This window comes from Bufo bufo, chromosome 11, assembly GCF_905171765.1.
Source record: "Bufo bufo chromosome 11, aBufBuf1.1, whole genome shotgun sequence".
Lineage (NCBI taxonomy): Eukaryota > Metazoa > Chordata > Amphibia > Anura > Bufonidae > Bufo > Bufo bufo.
Window position 1 is genome coordinate 33403145 of NC_053399.1, and position 25269 is coordinate 33428413.

The 25269-nt window shown below is 44.5% G+C and overlaps 1 protein-coding gene across 3 annotated transcripts in view; it reads right to left on the minus strand.

Moving 5' to 3' along the window:
* Positions 1-25269, minus strand: part of SLC35F4 (solute carrier family 35 member F4) — a 245902-nt gene that overhangs the window by 29918 nt on the left and 190715 nt on the right. For all 3 annotated transcript variants that reach the window (XM_040411660.1, XM_040411659.1, XM_040411661.1), the window contains one exon: positions 16068-16287. In XM_040411660.1, coding sequence (XP_040267594.1) covers positions 16068-16287 — 220 coding nt within the window. The remainder of the gene's footprint in view (positions 1-16067; positions 16288-25269) is intronic.

A 25269-nucleotide genomic window follows, 5' to 3' on the forward strand; every position in this document is an offset into this window, starting at 1 on the left:
GTTATATTCCCTGTTGTTGTATCTGGGCCTGAGACAGAAACTTCCATTCGTCCATCTGGGGAGGAATGGGTTGTCTTTGGTCCTAACCTTATTCCAGGGCCTTATAGGGAAATCAGGGCCTAGGTTTCTTGCATATGAATATTCCTACCTTCAAGGTCTATTCATAGTGATAGGTATTCAGGGCCCGGATTAGGGTTGTCTAGGAGGTGACCTGTTTCTTCCTTAGTTTCCAGGCCCAGTTACTGTTCCCCTTCCATCCTGTGTGCAGTGTGGATTTTCCCCACCCCCACACTGATCGTGACACCCATATTGCCCCAGATCAGCCCCCAGCATCTCCATATTGCCCCCATATCAGCCTCCAGCATCTCCATATTGCCCCCAGCATCTCTATATTGCCCCCATATCAGCCTCCAGCATGTCCATATTGCCCCCATATCAGCCTCCAGTATGTCCATATTGCCCCCTTATCAGCCTCCAGCATGTCCATATTGCCCTCATCATCTCCATATTGCCCCCAGCGCCTCATGTTTTATAAAATAAAAAAAACACTTACCTTTCCTGCTCCGGACACCGTCGCTCCTCACCGCCCACACTTGGTCTTCCTCCTCCTCCGTCTGCTGTGCTGTGAACTGGCGCGCACAGTGTGAGGTCACAGCGCGCCTGTCATGCCCTGCTCAGGTTATGTGCGGAGGTCTGCCAGGTTAGCAGCACGTGTGTCGTTTTTTGTTTGTTTTGGATTTGGAGTTGAGCTGTATCCGCCTCCCTTCAGGTGCACTGGGTGGGTCGTTTGAGTGAGTTTAAATTACGCCCCTTCCCAGTGTCCTGTGCGGGTTATAGCTTCTATCTTGCTCTGATGAAAGGTGGATTTGCTGTTTCTGCTCAGCTACAAGATAAGTTGGTTTTTGTTTCCTTTTGTGTGTTCGGTCTAGGCTGTTTGAGAGACACCTGCCTCCTCCAGGTCCTGAGGAAGCAGGGTGCCTCTTTCCCCCTTTACACCATCTTATGATAGAAAAAACTCCAGCAAGATTTGCTTTGGTGTTGTTGTTGTTTATTGTAATGCGGCAAAGTAACACTTTGTGTGACGTTTCGGCACAATAGCCTTTTTCAAACACAAGCCGCTCTGGAGGAAGGAGCCATAAGGTGCTGTGCTGAGTAGGGGTACAGCATACAACTGTATGCGATCGCCTATACCGATCGCATACATTTGTATGCTGTACCCCGACTCAGCGCAGCACCTTATGGCTCCTTCCTCCAGAGCGGCTTGTGTTTGAAAAAGGCTATTGTGCCGAAACGTCACACAAAGTGTTACTTTGCCGCATTACAATAAACAACAACACCACCAAAGCAAATCTTGCTGGAGTTTTTTCTATCATATATACGGGGTGGGATCCCGACTCCACGCTCCACCACCGAGTGTGCCACACTGGTCTACTATTTTACACCATCTTAGGGACTTTAGGGAATTTACAGCCTTAGGCACAGGGGCACATTTATTCTCACCTTTAGGGTCTGAACGTGGGCACAGAAGTCCAGGGAGAGCTGGTCGGGAATTGTCAGGAGGTGACCTTCATTCCCAGCTTCTGGCCTAGACGCTTGTTTTGTGGTTTTTCTGTATGTTTTTGTATCTTGTATCCTACCCAGCGTGACAGCGCCCTCACACTGCGCGCAGCCTTCACAGCCGACAGCCGAGAACCAGGAAGCGGTGAGTACAGAGCCTTCACCGCTTCCCGGTCCTCCGGTACTAATGAAGCGCTTCCATAATGGAAGCGCTTCATTAGTATTCGCCCCATAAGACATGCGTCTTATGGGGCGAAAAATACGGTATTTTTTAACATTTAAAAAAAAAAAATTGTGATAATTTTGAAGCTCATATATGAGCCTATAAATAATGTTTTTTTTATTTTTTATTTTGTTCTATCAGGGATTTTTTTATTGACATTTAAACCATAATTTGCTCATTTCTTATCCTGGCCTGCCATCTGGTTGCCAAAATAAGAATTGCGGCATGAATAATACGGGGCATCGGTAGGAAGCGCAAGCTTCTGGATTTTTGGGCATTTAGATGCCGTGATCTCGCTATATCACGGCATCTAAAGCCTTTAATTACCGTGATCGGCATTATTGGCGGTCACTGTAATTAGCCGCAGGTCTCTGCTGTATGAAACAGCAGAGACCTGCCGGCCATGGCGCCCGCTGCACGCTACACATCGCTCCAGCGCCGTACATGTAGGGCGCTGGTAGCAAAGGGGTTAATCAAGCGGAAGAAATTTTAATTTGATACAAATAGTAATAAAAATCTTGTCTTTGGCCTCGCCCACTTATACTGACTTTTACGTTGGAAAAAGTGGAAGAGGTTCTTCAAATGTATGGTGCTCATTCTGAACACCATATTTCTAAATGTATTTACACTAGTAATGAGCGAATCGAAGTCCAACAAGTGGACTTTGATCCGAATTTCAGCATAAATTCACTTTCGCCACGAAGCCAAATTTCCTCGTGCTTTGCGGTAGCAAATTGATTTAACCTTTTAAACGGTGTAAAAAATAATAATATAATCTTAGCTGATCCAGCGACAGAGCTCCCACCGCTATCTTGATTGAAGACGTCACCACCACCCGTCGTGAGCAAATGGATTAGGTACGTATTTTATTTTTTTATTTCACCCGCTACTTGGCACGAAAATGCACTTTCGTCCCAAAGGAGGTTTTTATTTTTGCAAAGATCGACGAAGCTGACGAATCAAATTTTACAAAACTCTAATTTAAACCAGAAAACTGGCAGAAAATACATTAATGCATGTCCTACTTTTTTTCTATTACAAAGTTTGCTGCCAGCAGCCACCACTAGGGGGAGCTCAGGGAATAGGAATTAATACAATGAACATAAAAGCTGTAATGATCTCTTTGCATTGAGCTCCCCCTAGTGTGGGGAAGCATGAAAATGCTGTGTTTTCAAACAAGAAAAGAACATGTTCATTGCCAAGTCCTTCCTCTCCTGAGCCCCATAGCAGTCACAGGGTCTGCCTTTATTGCAGGTACACCACTGAAACAGAAGGTATACGTGCAAGGTGTACTGTAACAGAATCTACTACAAGAGTGCTACAAGTTTCTTACAAACTGGGTACAGTGCAACTAGTGAAAAAAGATTGACTGTTAGCTGTTATGTATAAATTTGTTTACTAAGCAGAATAAGCCTCAATTAGGTAAAATTTTGGAACCCCTTTCAATTATAGGCATGTACCGTATGAAGGCTTTCTTCATGCCCCTATATAAGATAGAGTTTTCCATCTAAGACTGACTGTCAATTCTAAACACTTCTTTAAGGGCACAGCCACACATGCAGGTTTTTTTATGCAGTCTTTGAAGCCAAAATCAGGAGTGAATCATAAAAGGAAAGAAAGTATTAAAAGGGTTGTGCTTCCATTTAATGAAGAAAATCTAGTTACTTTTCTAATTTGCTTTCTGTTACTAACATGCTCCAGTTTTAAGCTATTCTCTTTACTTAATGATAATGGCGCCCCCTGGTGTTTAATCTATGGTCATGCTTGCTCAGATCTATCCTTCAACTGCCACCAGCTGTAACTACTGTGTGACCGTTACAGTAAACCGCCTTCACACAGTCAGGGTTTTTTTATCAGTAATTTTCATCAGTAAGGCTACATTCACACGACTGTATGTGTTTTGCGGTCCGCAAAAAAAAAAAAACGGATGACGTTCCGTATGGCATCCGTTTTAATTTTGTGGATCCATTGTAACAATGCCTATCCTTGTCAGCAAAACGGACAAGAATAGGACATGCTCTCTATTTTTTGCGGGACTACGGAACAGACATACGGATGCGGATTGCACACGGTGTGCTTTCCGCATTTTTTGAGGACCCATTGAAATGAATGGGTCTGCATCTTATCCGCAAAAAATTAAACGGAACGGACACGGAAACAAAATACATTCGTGTAAATGTAGCCCAAGGGTCCATTTACATGACCGTACTTCTGGGTCCACAGCCGTTCCGCAATTTTGCATTTGCAATGGAGCTGCAAAAGATTTGGACAGGACACCATGTGCTCTCTCCGCATCCGTAGTTCCATTCCATGGCCCTGCAAAAAAGATAGGCATTTCTATCATAGGGCTGGCCGGTACCTGTGTTTTGCGGATCCACAACTTGCGGACCTCAAAATACTTGCCGTCATGTGAATGGACCCTTAATGTGAACCGAAAACACAGAACAGGTGCAGATCTTTCTATTATGCCGTATTTCTGTGTAGGCTTCACTTCTGGTTTTGGCTCGCAATCACTGATGGAAATTACTGACCCAATCACTGTGTGAAAGCGGCCTTACAAGGAGAGAGCTGCAATAGGGAGAGAGCAACCGCAGATAGCACATGCCCTGTTGAGGAAGGGTTGAGACGCATGCATATATATACATATATGCATGCAAACACGTGCATGCGTGTATGATATATATGCATGCATTAATGGTCACTTCATAGGATGATGTGTGCGGATGTGTCCAGCATCTACGCCCATCTGCCCTTAGTGGCCCACAGGGGCTCATGTTGGGCCCTGTGGGAAATGTGTGGTCCCTGGTTGATCTGTGCCCTCCTTATATGTGTCCCCTTATAGTTAGTATATATTTCCTGTCCCTCTCATGTAGATATATGTATATATATATATATGGGGATGTGTGTATGCAGTGCATACATCTATATGTGTGTATCTGCCATGGCTCTCCCCCAGGTATATATATATATATATATATATATATATATATATATGGGCCTATAACTGCCCATGTATGCCCCAGGTTTATAATGAGTATATATGTGTATATAGATGCGCCCCAAGTATCTATTTACATATATATACTTAAATGCCCCCCAGAGGGACAGCGTTTAGCCAGTTCCTGCAGATGGCTGGTGACTTCAAAGGCTAAGAAATCAATTGCCTTTTGTTGATTTTATCAGCCTAGTTACTTATGTTTGGGACATGGCTGGGCGTCTGGTGCTGCTAGCCTCAGGGGGCCAACTGGCTGTTCTGAGGGCAGGCATACGTCACAGTGACACTATGATGTCACATCCCTGAGGAAGGAGGAGGGGGGCTGGTTTTGGGCTATAAAGCCCCAAGCAGGGCAGAGGCGCGCTCTCTTGCAACCAGACTAGAATCAGAGACACATGGGAGAGATCAGCTCCATGATGACCACCGGGAACGCTGGAAGGATTAAGTATCTACCTGTGTAGCCCCTACCTACCCCTCACATCCCCTTATTAACCCTATATTCCCTGACCCCCTACCGCTATATCTCTCCCCTGGTTAACCCTATCACCCCTGGTCCTGTTCACACACCCCCCCCCTTCACTGTACACTTGCAGGGTATTTAACCCTTGCATTGCTGTACAGTTCTGATATTATCCCCATTGTTAACCCTTTGTATTTGTGGTCGGCTTACACCCCTGTAAGGCCACCGTTAACCCTCGGCGTACCCCATAGGGATAGTATAGGACTAGATGGGTGGGTTGTTAATATTACTTGTATGTGTGAACTGTATAGTTAGTTGATGGGTGGAATTGGGAATGTGTAGTTTAGGATTGTATATTTAGTGCTGTATTGTTAGTGTATTGTGTGCGTAGTGTATTGTAAGTAATAAATACTGTGTTACTTGTAACTATCTGTGTAACGTGTAGTTATTGGCGATAGTTAGTAAGGCGCATGCAGCTAGCGTAGCGATCAGTGTAAAGCATAGCGAAGGTATTGTTATTATTATATAAAGGCATAAATAGGCGGAGTTATCACTAGATGGTTCCTCCCATTTATTCCCCCTTTACATGCCCACTGAAAAAGGACACGCCCCTTGAGCTGCCAGTCTGAAATAAATCTACGAGGGCAATTGGAACAATAAATGGGGAGATCTCTGGACCCATATGAGGTACAGGGCTGGTTCTGGCTTTGTTAGAAAGAAATTGTCATGTACCATATGATGTCTGATTTTTACGTCACTCATGACATAACCCCTATAAGGACAGATACTAAGTTTTTTTTAATCTACTCCTTGTTTTTGCTTCAAAAACTTCATATAGGACCTGCATGTGTGGCCAAACCCTAAAAGATTCTGCCAATTATTGTTGCATCTGCCAACAAACTAATTGTTCTCGGGGATAAGCAATGCCAGCTCTGTTGGGGGACCACTTACAGTATGTCCTTTACTTTAAATAATATTTGTCCTAAAGAGTTGGAGTTGGGACTCGGTCCCATTCATTGTATATGGTTTAGTAAATTCTATAACATTGATGTAGCTTGGCTCTGCTGTGCTGGCAGTACCCCTCTGGTAACTGGATGTACACTTGAGACCTCACATAACATGATCCGTCTTAGTATGAAAATTAATGCTGATTGGACTAGAAAAATGTCGAGCGCAGCGCCGGCCTTTCAACCTGGACCGATTGCAGGTTTATTTACCCAATGTCACGGATGGTGTACAGGAAACAAGACAATACAATATAAACAATGACTCACTGGATCCACAACTAAGGAACAAAAGGGAGACCCCTGCATGAGACCTGCCGCTCTCCCTTATTGCTCAGCCTATGCGACCACCCCAAAGGTGGATGGGCGCATATCCGCGTACCTCGACTATCTTACACCTGAAGACCCTACAATAGTGAGGGGACACGACCACCGACTCCCTACACAGACACGGAGGGAGTCAGGGTCACCTGGATCCAGAAAACAGAAAATAATAAATACATAAACAGCACTTATCTTGCAGACGACTGTGGACTGGGAACTAGGAACAGCATGCACACACACTCCAGGAAGTTGTATAAGCCGCACACTACTGCATTCTGGGGAGGAACTTAAAGGGCAGCAATCAGTCCAACTGCATGACAGCTGAGATAGACTAACGAGATGAGGAACTCAACCAAAACAAAGAAATTCAAGGAGGAGGATCTGAAAGGCTCCTGTCAGAGCTTCTCAACTGTCTGGTTGTGACAGTACCCCTCCCTCTACGAGTGGACTCCGGACACTCAGGGCCCACCTTCTCAGGATGGGACCTATGGAAAGCCCTGATGAGACGAGTGGCCTTAATGTCCGTCACTGGGACCCACATCCTCTCCTCAGGACCATAACCCTCCCAATGAACGAGGTACTGGAGGGAACCGCGGACAAGACGAGAATCCACAATCCTAGAGACCTGAAATTCAAGATTTCCATCAACCATAATCGGAGGAGGAGGCAAAGGCGAGGGTACAATAGGTTGAACATAAGGTTTCAATAAGGACTTATGAAAAACATTATGGATCTTCCAAGTCTGAGGAAGATCAAGACGGTAGGCAACAGGATTGATGACAGACAGGATCTTGGAAGGCCCAATAAACCTAGGACCCAACTTCCAGGAGGGAACCTTCAATTTGATATTCTTGGTAGACAACCACACCAGATCACCAACATTCAGGTCCGGACCAGGCACACGTCTCTTATCTGCCACACGCTTATATCTCTCACTCATGCTCTTTAGATTATCCTGAATCTTTTGCCAAATAGATGACAAAGACGAGGAGAATCTGTCCTCATCAGGTAAACCAGAAGACCCCTCTCCCGAGAAAGTTCCAAACTGTGGATGAAACCCATATGCACCAAAAAATGGTGACTTATCAGAGGACTCCCGACGACTGTTATTTAAAGCAAACTCAGCAAGGGACAAAAAAGAACACCAATCCTCCTGATTCTCCGCCACAAAACAGCGCAGATATGTCTCCAGATTCTGATTGACGCGCTCTGTCTGGCCATTCGACTGCGGGTGGAAAGCAGAAGAGAATGACAACCGAACCCCCAAGCGAGAACAGAAAGCCTTCCAGAATCTGGAAACAAACTGCGTGCCCCTATCAGAGACTATGTCTGAAGGAATACCATGCAATTTGACAATGTGGTCAATAAATGCCTGCGCCAGCGTCTTAGCATTGGGCAAACCAGGAAAAGGGATGAAATGCACCATTTTGCTAAAACGGTCCACCACCACCAGAATCACAGTCTTCCCCGAGGAACGAGGCAAGTCCGTTATGAAGTCCATGGACAGATGTGTCCAAGGACGGGAAGGAATGGGTAAGGGAAGGAGAGGACCTGATGGCCGTGAATGAGGGACTTTGGCACGAGCGCAAGTCTCGCAAGCTGCCACAAAACCCTCAACCGACTTACGAAGCGCAGGCCACCAGAATCTCCAAGCGATGAGATCCAGTGTGGCTCTTGCCCCCGGGTGCCCAGCAAGGACCGTATCGTGGTGTTCCTTAAAAATCTTGTGTCTCAAAGCGAGAGGCACAAACAACCTCCCAGGAGGACAAAGATCAGGAGCCTCTGACTGGGCTGCCTGCACCTCTGCCTCTAATTCAGGAAAAAGAGCAGAGACCACCACACCTTCAGCCAAAATGGGACCCGGGTCTTCAAAATTCCCACCTCCCGGAAAACAACGTGACAGGGCATCTGCCTTCACATTCTTAACCCCAGGGCGGAACGTGACAACAAAATTAAACCTTGAAAAGAACAAAGACCATCTGGCCTGTCTCGGGTTCAGACGCTTGGCTGACTCCAAGTAGGCCAGATTTTTATGGTCAGTAAACACGGTAATAGGGTGTCTGGCTCCCTCTAGCCAATGGCGCCATTCCTCAAAAGCCAACTTGATGGCCAACAATTCCCTATCTCCCACATCATAATTTCTCTCTGCGGAGGAGAGTTTCTTCGAGAAAAAGGCACATGGTTGCCATTTGGCAGGAGAGGAACCCTGAGACAAGACCGCACCCACCCCTACCTCAGAAGCATCAACCTCAACTATGAAGGGTAACGAAATATCAGGTTGTACCAGGATGGGAGCGGAAGCAAAACTCTCCTTGATATTAGAAAAGGCCTTACGCGCCTCTACCGACCAGGAAGAAAAATCTACCCCCTTTCTGGTCATATCAGTGAGTGGTTTAACAACAGAGGAATAATTCAAAATAAATTTCCTGTAATAATTGGCAAAGCCCAAAAAACGCATCAGCGCCTTCTGATTCTCAGGAAGCTCCCACTCAAGCACAGCGCGGACCTTCTCGGGGTCCATGCGAAAACCAGAAGCGGAGAGAAGAAACCCCAGAAATTGAATTTCTGGAACCGCAAACACACATTTTTCCAGTTTCGCGTATAATTTATTCTCCCGCAGGATGAGCAAGACCTGACGTAAGTGTTCCTTATGAGTCTTGAAATCAGGAGAAAAAATCAAAATGTCATCCAAATACACCAATACAAATTTTCCCATTAAATGATAAAAAATGCTGTTCACGAAATGCTGAAAAACAGCTGGGGCATTCATCAAACCAAAAGGCATAACCAAATTCTCAAAATGGCCTTCAGGGGTATTGAAAGCCGTCTTCCATTCGTCTCCTTCTCTGACCCTGACCAGGTTGTATGCCCCTCTTAGGTCTAATTTGGAAAAGATTTTAGCCCCAACAACCTGGTTAAACAGGTCCGGGATCAGAGGAAGCGGATAAGGGTCACGAATAGTGATACTGTTCAGCTCCCTGAAATCCAGACAAGGTCTTAAAGAACCATCTTTTTTCTTAACAAAGAAAAAACCAGCGGCAACAGGTGACTTCGAGGGTCGTATGTGTCCTTTTCTCAGACTCTCAGAGATATAAGCACGCATAGCGACCCTTTCAGGTTGGGAAAGACTGTATAAACGAGATTTAGGCAGTTTGGCGCCTGGGATGAGATTAATAGGGCAATCGTACTCCCTGTGCGGGGGCAAATCCTGAACTCCACTCTCAGAGAAGACATCCGAAAATTCAGAGAGGAAAGGTGGTACAGTCTTAGTAGAAACCTCAGAAACAGATGTCATGAGGCAATTCTCTCTGCAAAAGTCACTCCAACCATTTATTTGCCTCGCTTGCCAATCAATGGTGGGGTTATGTTTAGTGAGCCAGGGTAGCCCCAACACTAGAGGAGTAGGCAAACCGCTAAGGACAAAACATGACACATCCTCAACATGAGCATCACTCACAATTAAACGAATATTGTGAACTATGCCCTTTAATGATTTCTGAGAAAGTGGAGCGGAATCAATAGCAAAAACAGGAATATCCTTTCCCAAAGTGCATACCTGGAAACCATGAGTTATTGCAAATTGATTATCAATGAGATTGGCAGCTGCTCCACTATCCACAAAAATCTCACAAAAAATGCTCTTGCTCTCTAGCGCCACCCTAGCAGGCAGGACAAAACGGGAACTACAAGCAAACGGAAAACCTTCAATTTCCGCCTCAACCCTGCCAATAGTAACAGACGGAACATTTTTAAAAGATTTTTTCCTTTTTGTTTCTTTATTACTCCCAGAAGACTGCCTGAATCTCCTAGAGGGACAAACATTTGCCAAATGATTTATACCTCCACAACAAAAACAAACCCTCCCATGCGGGCTGAATCTTCTATTGTCAGAGGCAATCAACCCCAGCTGCATGGGCTCCTGCTCAGAAGGGGCTGACAGCGACTGAGACCCCTGCGCACAGAAAGAGACCGCTGCACTGTCCCGGGACTGAGTATGACAGGAAGGAGAGATCTCTCCTCTCTCTCTAAGACGCCTGTCAATACGAACAGCCTGAGACATAGCAGAATCCAAGGAGGTAGGTCTCTCATGAAAGGCAAATGCATCTTTCAATCCCTCTGAAAGACCATGGCAAAATTGACTTCGGAGTGCAGCATCATTCCAACCAGTATCAGCTGCCCATCTCCGAAATTCTGAGCAGTATATCTCTGCGGATTGTTTACCCTGGCATAACAGACGTAGTCTAGACTCGGCCAGAGCAATACGATCCGGATCATCATTAGCTGACCCAGGGCTAAAAAGAATTCATCCACTGAACGGAGGGGCCGTGCCCCCTCCGGCAGCGAAAAGGCCCAGGATTGAGCGTTACCCCTGAGCAGCGATATAATGATCCCCACCCTCCGTTCTTCATAACCAGAGGAATGGGGAAGAAGGCGAAAATGGAGTTTGCAAGCCTCTCTAAAACGCACAAAATACTCACTACCCCCGGAGAACGTATCCGGGAGCGAGATCTTAGGCTCAGAACAAACTCCATGAACGCAAGCTGAACCGGTCACTTGAAACTGAGAAAAAGTCTTACGGAGATCAGCTACCTCCAATGAAAGACCCTGGAAGCGCTCAGCCAAAAGTGAAACCGGATCCATGCTTGAGACGGTTTTGGCGGCTTATAATGTCACGGATGGTGTACAGGAAACAAGACAATACAATATAAACAATGACTCACTGGATCCACAACTAAGGAACAATGCATTCAACAATGCATGAGACCTGCCGCTCTCCCATATTGCTCAGCCTATGCGACCACCCCAAAGGTGGATGGGCGCATATCCACGTACCTCGACTATCTTACACCTGAAGACCCTACAATAGTGAGGGGACACGACCACCGGCTCCCTACACAGACACGGAGGGAGTCAGGGTCACCTGGATCCAGAAAACAGAAAATAATAAATACATAAACAGCACTTATCTTGCAGACGACTGTGGACTGGGAACTAGGAACAGCATGCACACACACTCCAGGAAGTTGTATAAGCCGCACACTACTGCATTCTGGGGAGGAACTTAAAGGGCAGCAATCAGTCCAACTGCATGACAGCTGAGATAGACCAACGAGATGAGGAACTCAACCAAAACAAAGAAATTCAAGGAGGAGGATCTGAAAGGCTCCTGTCAGAGCTTCTCAGCTGTCTGGTTGTGACACCCAAATTGACAGCGTCATAGATCCCTATGAGCCCTACACCATCACCTGCACTGCCACCACATTATATTCCACAATGTCATGAGGGATCCCTACCTTTCACCTTAAACTAATCAACACCAAGGGTACCCCATCTGCCACCAGGCAGGAGACCCTAAACCAGGGTGTGCCCCGAGAGGAAGAAAGGGTGCACCCCTCTCTTCACTCCACAGCCCTGGGGATGTCATATTGAGGACCACCCCTATGAGTACTGCCGCCACCACCACTCCTGTCCTTCCCCAAGTTTCAGTGGGTAAAACTAAGAAATGGCTCAACTGCAACAACGTAACAGAAGAGATATGTCAAGAATTCATTCATTTGGGGAAAAGTCTCAGAACTTGCAATCTAACGTCAATGTATTGGACCTCTTAGAAAATAAAATCATGAAATGCGATTGTCTGCACAGTTCTACGCCATCTTTGGAGCTGCAGCTTAATTTCCTCGGTAACATTTCTCTACAAGTTGCCGCAATAAAAAGTATCAGGAACTTGTAGTTTATTCTACCATTGCATTCCATGCAGTTTGGAAGTCTGTGCTCTTTTATAAAGCTAGAATACAGAATTGAATAGAGCTAAGGTGGGGGTGGATCTTGTGGCTGGGATCTGTGATCTGTGATGCATTTCCTTTTGTTCAGGCATTAAAAAGAGAAAGAGAGCGAGAGCTTATCTTCCCCTAAACCAAAGAATAACCTGGCAGGAACATGAGGACTGTCTGGCTGTTTATGATGGATCAGTGAACCACTGACGTTCCATCTGTAACCCGTCCTATGCAATGACTTTAACCCCCTTCTCTTTTACTATTTTAACTAAAAGTGTTATTCTGGTTATAGGGGTTGTCCAATTACAATCATCTATCCCCTAATCGGGGGGGGGGGGGGTGTCTAACTGCTGAGGTCACATGCGCTTGCGGCTCCATTCAACAATATAGAACTGTCAGAGATAGTCCAGTCCAACCATTGACCTCAGACACCTTCAGATGGCCCAAAGTGTCTTGTAGTAAACCTGTGTGGCCGTTGGCCAGGCTGGGTGGGTTTTACCACGTTTGTTTGGGGGAGCATACTATTGACTATTGGTCCATTATCATTTTTATTACCGTGGGCATTTTACTACTGGGAAACATTATAGTGGACTTTTATTTTTACTACTGAGGGTACTATAGGGAGCATCAGTACTACTGTGGGCACTATGGGGGGGGAAGTTCAATTACAATAATGGTCATTATAGTGGGCTTTATTACTACTAGAGCACAATAGGAGGGAATTATTACTACTGGGAGGACTATGGGGAACAATATTACTACTATAGGGGCATTTGTTATCACAGGAGCAGTATTACTACTAAGGGCTCTGTGGGAGAGAATTATTACTATTGGTGGGGCTTTGGGGAGCACTAGTACTGTGGAGGGCACTTTGGCACAGTGAGCTTGGCACAATTATTTTTGGGGCACACTATGTTTGTGGCATTATTACTCTCAAGGACACTATTTGCTGGGCACAATTATTATTTAGGGCTCTGTGTGGAAATATTTATTGAAGGGGCCACTATTTGTGTATTACTGGCATTTTTAGGGGACTATCTGTTCCTGCAGTATAGTATTTGGCAGGATCGCAGAGCACAGCAAGACGGGGAGTATGTGTTAAGAAGGTAGGGATGATAATGGAAAAGTAAAGGAACATACGATGTCTGTGATGCAAACTCTATAGAGATGAGATACAGCTGGAAGACGTAGTCATGGTGGTCTGGGCCGAATGGAGAAGAGAACATTTACAATCAGAGAAGTCACAAGATTAGGGCTGCATGTTGTGCTATTCTTTCAGTCAAATCTAAAGGATCGGCTGACAGAGGCTCAGAACAAAGCCTCTGTCGGCAGTACGAGAATACCCTGATTTTGTTAACAGTTATCACTGATCACTTCCTTGGGGGTATTCAGTTGGAACTAATTGGCACTAGGAGGTACTTGGAGTGAAAAGGTCACCAGAAATGTTGTACTTTCGCACTTAATTCCAGGAACTGGAAACTATACCATAACAGCCTGATGCATCTATTGTACCTGTGCAGCTAATGGCGTCTACTGCCTCTAAGCTCTCCACAGCAGGGAGCATGCGCCGTGTGACATATTAAAGAGAGCAGCGCATGCCAGCTAGTTGGTGCTCTGCCTATATGACCACACTACTGTATAGCTCTTCTGGTTCCTCACTTAGGGAACACCATCAGCAAGTCATTGCCACTTGCTATTAGATACTACTGTGAGCACAACCTGGGATCAGTAGAGGAAGCACAATAAAGTGTGCGGCAAGCATCATGTATTAGAGAACCAGAATTTGTGAGAAGGCAGCCATTTTTTCCCCACTTACTTGAATGGGGAATAGCTGCAATATTATGTACTGCAGCTATTAAGTGGACAGTGTACAGGTATAATAAAGTGCTGATTCTTTCCTATTTAATTATTATATAACCTTGTAATTTAGTGCATTAGGGACACTTAGTTAACATATACTAAGCCATTATTTTGTGTCAGATGACCACCAGGTCACATTCCAGACTGGTTAACTAACATGACATGCATACTGCACATTCTTAGGAGGAGGGGCTGAAAGGTATAAACCTTTGTGCACAAAAACAAAGAACTTGCCTCCAATGAGAAAATCAACTAGGTGAGATGTTGTAGGTTACTATTTCTCTTATACTACCATGGGGCATTGGCCATGGGCTACATTGGTAGCTCCCCCATTGTGTTGCAGGCCAGGTGATTGATTATTTACCTTTACTACTCTGTATGTGATCTATCATTTTTATATTTTTTAATCACATTTAGAAAATATTATTCACTTAGCCTGAGTAAGCTTTTTCTATTCTTGAATCTTTGAATTCATGCCAAAACAGCAGTAGAACCTCAGGGTCTTGAGTGTCTTCAGACCACTTCTGTCTAATCAGTCACTATCCCTTTCTTCCCTTAACCCCTATGTCCCCTTTCATGCACAAACTCCATATATAAACTTATTTTTAATGTATACTTCTACCACAATATTGTTTTCAAATTCTAGAAACATTTCCAAGAACTGATCATTTTAAATGTTCTCAAAGGGGTTATTCACCTTCAGGGGCCTTTAGGCCAGATCCGCCCACTACATTGCCAGACCTGTGGAGGGAAGAATGCTTACCTGCAACCCGCTGCTGGTTTCCAGCGCCTTTGGTCCCTTGACCCAGTGCTGTGATGCAAAGTGGGCATGCCACAATGGTGGACTATCACTGGCTGCAGTGGCCATGTGACCTCTCAAAACAAGAAGCATAGACAGGTGCACGGCGGCAGGGGACAGAAGGAGCTGGAACCTAGAGGGGGTTAGTGGGGTCTGGCTGAAAGGCCCCAAAGGTGGACAACCCCCTTCCTGACTGCCTGTTGACTATATACGTCCGGGTGGCCAATGCATATCTCTGCATGGACATTTTAAAAGTGATAGCTGAGCGCCCCATAGAAAAGGCAGGAACATTTTTTAACTGTCCCTGTCTTTCCCATCCCACTGAACGAGCGCTGTGTATGGAGAGCAGGAAGTGGCAATTTGTGAAAGCTTCTGGGTCTTATCAGATAGAGATCAGATCTGCAGTGAACCTCACTACAGCCCTGTACAACCTCCCTGGGGGCTGTATTTGGGGAGAACATATCAACTTGTTACAGGAAAAAAATCGGGAATAAATTTTTAAAAAACTAATGTTAAATGTCCCCAAAGGTCTTTTATGACCTTATGAAGGGCACAAAGTGTACAATTAAAAATAAAATAAAAAAATTAAAAAAGCCACCATATGTTGTAATACAACTTCTAGCTCTGCCCCAGTCACCATAACCAATACATCAAATTGGCCATTATTAAAGTGGACATAATAAAAAAAAAACATATTTTAAGTGTATGTTGTGCTCTTAACAACATTAAAAAATGTGAAAAAACAGACCATCTTCCCTTTTTTTTTTCCTTTTTCCTTTTTATAAAAATAAAAACAAATACCAAAATAAAAATATAACAATAAAGCCCCGTAAATCACCCAAAAAAAGTGCAAAAATTATTAGCATAATCAAACAGAAACAAAAAAAACACACATACTTCACAAAGAGAACAGCTCAGGCACCTCTCCAAATAGTGACTCACTTGTTTAATTAAAGCTAATAGCTAGGAAAAGACGGGGTGAACTCGCGGCACATCTCTAAATAGAATCTGGCTAGTGACATTTTATAACCGTAGAGTAAACAAGAATAACAGGCGCGCTGGTGTTCTTACCCGTACACCCATGAACTTGTCCTTCAAGACGATCCACGAAAGCAGGAACATAAAGGCTTTGTTGCAGCAGAATAGAGCAGACACATCAGTCGCTGTCAGTTTTTTAAGAGCAAGTAAGTAGAGGTAATTTGTCAAAGTCCATAGAATGGAAAATGGGGCAGTCCTTTTGAGGAAAAGCTTCAGTGTCAAACCATCTTCTCCAAAAATTCGACTGCATTCCCTGTGGAAAGAGAATTTTATTTTTATTTTTTTAGAATTAAATTCGTAGATGGTAGTCCTTGTCATTATGTAATGTGGAACCCTTGGGCACCTCACGTCCCATCTGCAATTTGAAATATTGGTGTTGTTTTATATGGCAGAAGTTCCTTTAGGTCACATACCAGGACCCAGGTGCGACTTCTGCTGCTGCACTCCTACAACTAAGCTGCTGAATTAATTTCTGGGACTACAGTATTGATGACCAATACTCTGGAAAGATCATCAATATCTGATCAGTGGTGGTTCTACTTCCAGGACCACCAATGATCCGCTATATGAAGAGGCACTCTGGTCTTTTCTTAGACCATAACCAATACATCAAATCGGCCATTATTAAAGTGGAAATAAAAATACGTATTTTAAGTGTATGTTGTGCTCTTAACAACATAAAAAAAGTGAAAAAACAGAGCATCTTCCCTTTTTTGAACTTTTTCCTTTTCATAAAAATAAAAACAAATACCAAAATAAAAATATAACAATAAAGTCCCGTGAATCACCAAAAAAAGTGCAAAAATTATTAGCATAATCAAACGGAAACAAAAAAAAACACACATACTTCACAAAAAGAGCAGCTCAGGCACCTCTCCAAATAGTGACTCACTTGTTTAATTAAAGCTAATAGCTAGGAAAAGAAGGGGTGAACTCGTGGCACATCTCTAAATAGAATCTGGCTAATGAAATTTTAAAACCGTAGAGTAAACAAGAATAACAGGCGCGCTGGTGTTCTTACCCGTACACCCATGAACTTGTCCTTCAAGACGATCCACGAAAGCAGGAACATAAAGGCTTTGTTGCAGCAGAATAGAGCAGACACATCAGTACAGGACGTCACGTGGCCTAGGTACGACTCAGTCTCATTCAAGTGAATGGGCCTGGGCTACAAAAGCAAGCACAACCACTATACATTGTATGGTACTGTGCTTGATATGCTGCGAGGAGGTCACTCAGCTCACTAGAGCCATGCAGCCTCCTCAAACAGCTGATTGGTACTTTTTGTTTATGATTGCATTGTTCATATTTTTGGCTAAAATCATATTTTCAATTGGCCTTTATTAAAAAATATTGAGCTGTTTTGTCACAAAGGGTTGACTGTTTTTCTAACTGTGTTACTGGTACTTTCATTTTTACTTTGTGCCATCATCTGATAAACCTCATCTCTAAACTACTAACAGCTCGTAAACACTTATTTAATCCCCATTCTTATCAGTAAGATAAGGACTGAGCTATAATGAGTGTTTATAATGTCAGAGAGCAGAGATAAGGAGTCCTTCAGCTACCTAAATGAAGGAAAAGGCGCCTCTATCTACCTTAGGCACATAAAGTGGCAACGGACATGGACTAAGAACGGCGTCTTAATCGCCGGTCTTAGTAAATGTCCCCCTTTTTCTTTATGCAAGTAAAGGCTTCAGTGCACTAGGGGCCTGGTCTAGCACTTCTGTGCACCTCAGCTTTCCAGTGCTGGCCAGGCCCCTTGGTGCTCTGAAGCCCTCACTTGCATAAAACATAAGTTTTTTTTTTGCTCAGGAATCCTGCATCCATTTTTTTACAAGACAGGTGTCATTTTAACCAGCAGGATCAACCCCACCAGATTAATAGAGTTGATTCTGCTGATCGATGCTCTTTAGCAGCAATACTTATCAAAATTTTTAATCTTTAAAAACTAGGAAATGGTTTAGCGTAATATATTCACTATATACAAGTGCATTTATTCCCAGATAACCAAGTATGGATTTAGGCAAGGATGCAAGTTATGGCCCTCTTCCCCCTCTGTCTCAAGTCTCTTCCACAGGCTCGGACTGGCCCACAAAGGGTACAGGTGGATCCCCCGATGGGCCCCTGAGCAAGGTGGGCCCCTAGTCTTCCAAGCCCTGCACAAGTGGCACATAACACAGTAGACTTACTGTACTACATACATATATTCAATTTACAGCACCTCAACCAGCCTATGTTCATATAAAACACTTGATAGAAAATTTTAAAAACTCCCCAGTTTATTATTCTAGACACGATCAGAAATGAGATGACTATAGAGGAAAGCTGCCAGTATTCTCTTTTCCCCAGGACCTACCTTCTCAAAGTCGCTGCAGAGACCCCCATATTCAATCATCTGGTAGCATCTTGCTGCTGTATGAGTAGGTAATATTTCAATGTAGCCATACATGGGCCCAGCAGAATCCATGGCAGGCAATCAGGCTAGGACTGGCCCACCGGAGAGCCGGTGAAATCCTCGGTGGGCCCCTTGCCTGTCTGCTTATACTAGTCAGCGGCAACCCCAGCTGCCTGCTGACAAGTGCTGTTGTAATAAACAGCGCAGTATTTACCATAGGCAGAGTGTGTATGTAGCAAGCAGCCAGATGATCTGCACTGCCATCCAGCTGCTTGTCCTCTTGTATAGCTGGCACAGTGCTGCGGACCCGATCTTACTCAACTGTGGGTCCCCGCCTCCTGACCTCTGCTCTCACTACGTACATCTGTCATCAAGCTGACACTGCACAGTGAGGCCTCTTGCACACGAACATATGTATATTGCCGATATATGGATGACGTTCGTGTGCATTCCGTATTTTGCGGAACGGAGCAGCTGGCCCCTGTTAGAACAGTACTATCCTTGTCCGTAATGCGGACAATGATTGGACATGTTCTTTTTTTTTGCGGAACGGAAATACGGACATATGGAAACAGAATGCACACGGAGTAACTTCAGTTTTTTTTGCAGACCCAATGAAATAAATGCTTCTGTATACGGTCCACAAAAAAAACGGAACGGACACAGAAAGAATATACGTTTGTGTGCAAGAGGCCTGAGAGAGAGAGCTGTCCTGCCGCCTGTCCAAGTTCCAGAAGCTGAGCGGAGCGTGGGAGTTCAGTGAGGGAGAGTGTGATGACAGGACAGGAGAAGAGAAGCAGGAGGCTATTTTTCAAATAAAGCTACAAAAGTGTGTCCAGCCAGGCCAGTCCCCAAGTCCCTAAAGTAATGGCAGAAAAGGTATTTACTGATAAAAATAAAAAAAAGGTACATTGGAACCGAACACGAGTTCGGTATAATGTTTTTTTACAGTATAAATCAATTTCTGAAGTTATTTTGCGAAGTCTCATGAGACTTTGCAAAGTAATAACTTCAGCTCATCAGAGCCAATACATTCTAATACTGTACGAAGCTCTCGCTCTGTACAGTATTGGAACGAAGTTTTATGCGAATCGACTTCGGATGTTTCATCCGAACTCGATTTGCTCATCCCTAATTGCCATGTTGGCACCAATAACCTTTTTGTTTTTATGTCTATGGAGCTGTGTTAGGGCTCATTTTTTTGGCGGACAACCTAGTTTTTATTGATACCATGTTGGAGTGTGTACTATTGTTTGCTCACTTTTTATTCAATTTTCTTTAAATTTTTTTTTTTTTTTACACTTTATAATAATTCCCCTACGGAACTTGAACAAGAAATTATTAGATTATTTCTGACATAGACTCCAATTCATTAGCATTGAAGTCTATCAGAGTTTCAGGCAGGGTCTTCTTGGGAACATAGCTGCTGCATCCTCGGATCATTCAGAAGGACCGAGCACCATCTGGGTACCTCGATTCCCACTAGGTTTTTGAGCTCCCAGATGTTGTAGTCACATTTGACCATGGCATCTGAGGAGTTAAGTGTGTGACTGACGTTATTGTCAATTGCATACATTAGCCCTCGGTGTCTGCTGTTTACTTAGCGGCTATAGCACCTGCTGCGCTTGCGAGTGGGCGCCATCTTTAAATATCCAACTCACAATGTATATTTAAAGGGTTTTTCTGAGATATTATAACTGATGACCTATCCTGTGGATAGGTCATCAGTATCTGATCAGTGGGGGTCTGACACCCGGTACCGCTGCCGATCAGCTGTTTGAGAATGCACATAGAAGTGAATGGGGCCGAGCATGATACCAAGCACAGCCTCTATACAATGTGCTTGGTGAACTGCGAGGAGGCCGTGGCGCTACTGCGATCACTTCAATAAACTTATCCTTTTGAATATGCCACGAAACATTTCCTTCTATTTGGATATTGTTTAGACTGGCTGGGGGACTGGGTGGTTCATCTAGGACATGGAATGTCCACGTGTGACTACTGTCCAAACTACTGACTGTAAATACAGTAACAGACAGTTATGAACTAAATTAGTTGCTTAATGAGAAACAATTTGATATAGTGCAGTGCACAATACTGTTCTGTTTAGCATACTGTATTGTGTGCTAAAATGCATATATTCATATGCGCGAGACTGAAAAACGAACAAGTAATATCTCCAGCTGTAGGGTGGGCCCCCAAAATCAATTCCACTGGTGGGCCCTAGGCACCCCAGTCCGACACTGCAGGCAATCATACTCTTTCTATGGTGGCTGTAATGTCCACATAGGGATACAGGGTTTTAGAGATATGACTGCCAGGTCGTGTCCAGGTGTGAAGGATGTCTTAACAGTATTCCCTTCACAGCAGTAAAGGCTTAACAGATTTTGGTAGCAGGTTACCTTACTGACTCCAATGCTTGGCCATGCAGACTAAGTTCTCTAGTTCTCTCCTTTTTCTTTTTTCTTCTCTAGATCATGCAGAGATCAGTGAGTCTCTGTAGCTTTTTGGGACTAAGAAGAGGGAGCAGAAGTCACAGCTTCCTCTCCCTTCCAAATTCTGTCTAATACTCCCCTAGAGCCAGTCCACACCTAACCTCCTACAAAGACTGAGTCAGGGTTGTTAACCCCAGCTGCTCCAGCCGTACCTGGTTACACTGGGTGCAATATATTGTATGACATAACATAATGAAATGAATCATTTGCAGATACTCCCTTGCTCTGCAGTACTGCACACTGGAATAGGCAGTGAGTTGCACTACTAGGGTAATAAAAGAGCTGTACCAAAAACTAAATGCTAATATATTCGCCTTTTACATTGATGTTTTTTTTTTCTTTTCTTCAGATATTCTAGGAAATGTTCCAGGTCTTCAGATTTATAAAATGTAAATATATTATTGCTAGTGGTAAACGAAAGTCTTAGTAAAGTGCATACATTAAATTTCTCGGTGTGATGATATCATTAAGACACAGTCAAGCCTGACCTTCCCATTACACGAAGCCTCTTCCGACCCCAGGTGTACGTTCCTTAGAGCAATCAAGTCATTATTAATAAGTCGGACAAAGCAAACAAATGGAGGAGATTCATCTCCCGCCCGCTGAATGGTTTGTCTCTGTTATCTTATATTTGCAGCTTGGAAACACACTCTGACAGGAAGATCCCTACAGGACGCAGCGTTGAAAACGAGGAGGAATTCATCACCATCCAACACACACCAATAACTCTGCAACCCTGATGTTTTATAGAAATCTTATTTTTGTTAAAAAGTTGCTTTTGGATAAAAATACAAGCCTTCCTTTTTGCAACTTGATATATACCATCTTATTAGAGCTTTTCACGAAGAAGGGGCAGGACTGGCTCGAACTGTGATACACTTACCAAAATGGCGCGCACACAGTATATTTGGTGCCACTTATGACTTCTAGTGGCTGATATTTGTCAACATTTTGTGCTAAAGGATGGTGAAAGTCAGTCAAAGGGTTCTCCCGTCTACAGATATTGGGGACCTATTCTTATTATAGGTTACCAATATTAGAATGTGGGGGTCAGATGCCTGGCACCACCACTCGTTGGCTGTTTGGGGCTGCCACAGTGCCAGACTTTAATGGTACAGTATAGTTTGTGGCAGCCCGAAATAGCAGGTGCTCATGCGTACACTTCTCTTTATTGTAGTCTATGGGAGCTGTTAAATTCTCAGCTGATTCCAGAACTATGGCCCCCCATTTTACAAAGGTAGTAATGATGAGACATTGCTAATATGCCATAAATGTACACTGCTCAAAAAAATAAAGGGAACACTTAAACAACACAATGTAACTCCAAGTCAATCACACTTCTGTGAAATCAAACTGTCCACTTAGGAAGCAACACTGAGTGACAATCAATTTCAAATGGGATAGACAACAGGTGGAAATTATAGGCAATTAGCAAGACACCCCCAATAAAGGAGTGGTTCTGCAGGTGGTGACCACAGACCACTTCTCAGTTCCTATGCTTCATGGCTGATGTTTTGGTCACTTTTGAATGCTGGCTGTGCTTTCACTCTAGTGGTAGCATGAGACGGAGTCTACAACCCACACAAGTGGCTCAGGTAGTGCAGCTTATCCAGGATGGCACATCAATGCGAGCTGTGGCAAGAAGGTTTGCTGTGTCTGTCAGCGTAGTGTCCAGAGCATGGAGGCGCTACCAGGAGACAGGCCAGTACATCAGGAGACGTGGAAGAGGCCGTAGGAGGGCAACAACCCAGCAGCAGGACCGCTACCTCCGCCTTTGTGCAAGGAGGAACAGGAGGAGCACTGCCAGAGCCCTGCAAAATGACCTCCAGCAGGCCACAAATGTGCATGTGTCTGCTCAAACGGTCAGAAACAGACTCCATGAGGGTGATATGAGGGCCCGACGTCCACAGGTGGGGGTTGTGCTTACAGCCCAACACCGTGCAGGACGTTTGGCATTTGCCAGAGAACACCAAGATTGGCAAATTCGCCACTGGCACCCTGTGCTCTTCACAGATGAAAGCAGGTTCACACTGAGCACATAAGACAGATGTGACAGAGTCTGGAGACGCCGTGGAGAACGTTCTGCTGCCTGCAACATCCTCCAGCATGACCGGTTTGGCATTGGGTCAGTAATGGTGTGGGGTGGCATTTCTTTGGAGGGCCGCACAGCCCTCCATGTGCTCGCCAGAGGTAGCCTGACTGCCATTAGGTACCGAGATGAGGTCCTCAGACCCCTTGTGAGACCATATGCTGGTGCGGTTGGCCCTGGGTTCCTCCTAATGCAAGACAATGCTAGACCTCATGTGGCTGAAGAGTGTCAGCAGTTCCTGCAAGATGAAGGCATTGATGCTATGGACTGGCCTGCCCGTTCCCCAGACCTGAATCCAATTGAGCACATCTGGGACATCATGTCTCGCTCTATTCACCAACGTCACGTTGCACCACAGACTGTCCAGGAGTTGGCAGATGCTTTAGTCCAGGTCTGGGAGGAGATCCCTCAGGAGACCGTCCGCCACCTCATCAGGAGCATGCACAGGCGTTGTAGGGAGGTCATACAGGCACGTGGAGGCCACACACACTACTGAGCCTCATTTTGACTTGTTTTAAGGACATTACATCAAAGTTGTATCAGCCTGTAGTGTGTTTTTCCACTTTAATTTTGAGTGTGACTCCAAATCCAGACCTCCATGGGTTGAAAAATTTGATTTCCATTTTTTTATTTTTGTGTGATTTTGTTGTCAGCACATTCAACTATGTAAAGAACAAAGTATTTCAGAAGAATATTTAATTAATTCAGATCTAGGATGTTATTTTTGTGTTCCCTTTATTTTTTTGAGCAGTGTAGTAGATAGGAATACCCCTTTACATTTAGGATTATACCCCTTTTATACGTTTACTTCTGGCCTGATTCTTCAAACCACCTTTCCACTGCACCGAGTAATGGCCTAAGGGGCTTACACTGTGACACAACATCTCATCAGGGCCACTACCACTCCCATCCTCTGCACCAGCTCCGCAGAGTCTAGCTGCATATCGACCGGCAGAATCACCACTGACAATGGGTTGGATTTCACTCAGATCATTAAGGCCGATCATACAATTTAGACAGCTGACAACTGAACGGTCATTCAGCCATCGCTATCCCTCCTGACTCCCCTCTAAACATGCCTGCTTGGTCCCACTGTGAACGGGCAGAAAACTGCTACCAGACACCTCTGGCGGAGGCTTATCTCTAAGATCTTTAATCCAAAATCTGGGACACCACCATACATGTTAGATGGTCAAACAATTGTTCGGAAACCCTACGATTATATAAAGTTATCCCCTATCCACAGGATAGGGCATAACTATTAGATGGATAGAGTCCTACCACTGGAACCCATATCAATCCAAAAACGGGAACCCTGTACTCCGAGTGGCCACCTTAATGACCAGAGCTGCCGGTCGCACAAGTGTGCATTCGATAAATTTATTTCTGTGGGAGCTCCGTAGATACCATCGCTCGTCTGCCTCTGGAAGTCCCATAGAAATTAATTTAAGCGTCTGCTCCGTTCATTCACAAAGTACGGGGTCCCAATTCTCATGATCGGTAGTTGGAGATACCAGCAGTAGGACCCCCACTGATCTAACAGTTATTCCCTATCCACAGAATATGACTGGAATACCCCTTTAACCTAATGTGTACTATGGCCAGCTTGCGCTTTTACAATCAGAGGACACTGGGACCAGTTAAAAGTCTTGATAAGGAAACCCTCTGATGTTAAACACGATGGACAATGTCAATGGAAATGATGTTTCCAGGACTAGGACATTTATAGGTATCCATTGTTGCTGAATCAATATTTCTACCCTCCTACATAATACATTTTACTGATAAAATCTGTGTTCGAAATTGTAACAATGCTCTGTGTACGACATCCCAGGGCAAACATTAACTGGATGCACAAAGAGTGGTTGTACAAATACTGCTGTACGTTGGTAACGTGATCTTATCGGCTCCTGGTTAGTAACCATTGCAAAGATGTTTCCTAAATCCACAGTAATATTAATGACAGGATCAGTCACCCCCCCCCCCCCATACATATTAAATTGTATTGTCAGCTGAACTCGCTGAAAACGGCGGGCTCTTCCAACAGTCTAATGTGTCTGGGATGCTTGCAAATCTCCCCCAACAGATGATGTCAGGCAGGAGAAAAGGATCATGCAAAAAATTCAGTTACCCAACCTCCTCTCCATCAGGGGAAGACAGGCCATAGTCCCTACAGGGAAATATCCCGGCGCGCCGAAGACCAGAGGGCTGCCCCCAAGCCCTCCTTACGCCACAGGCCAGGTACATAATGAT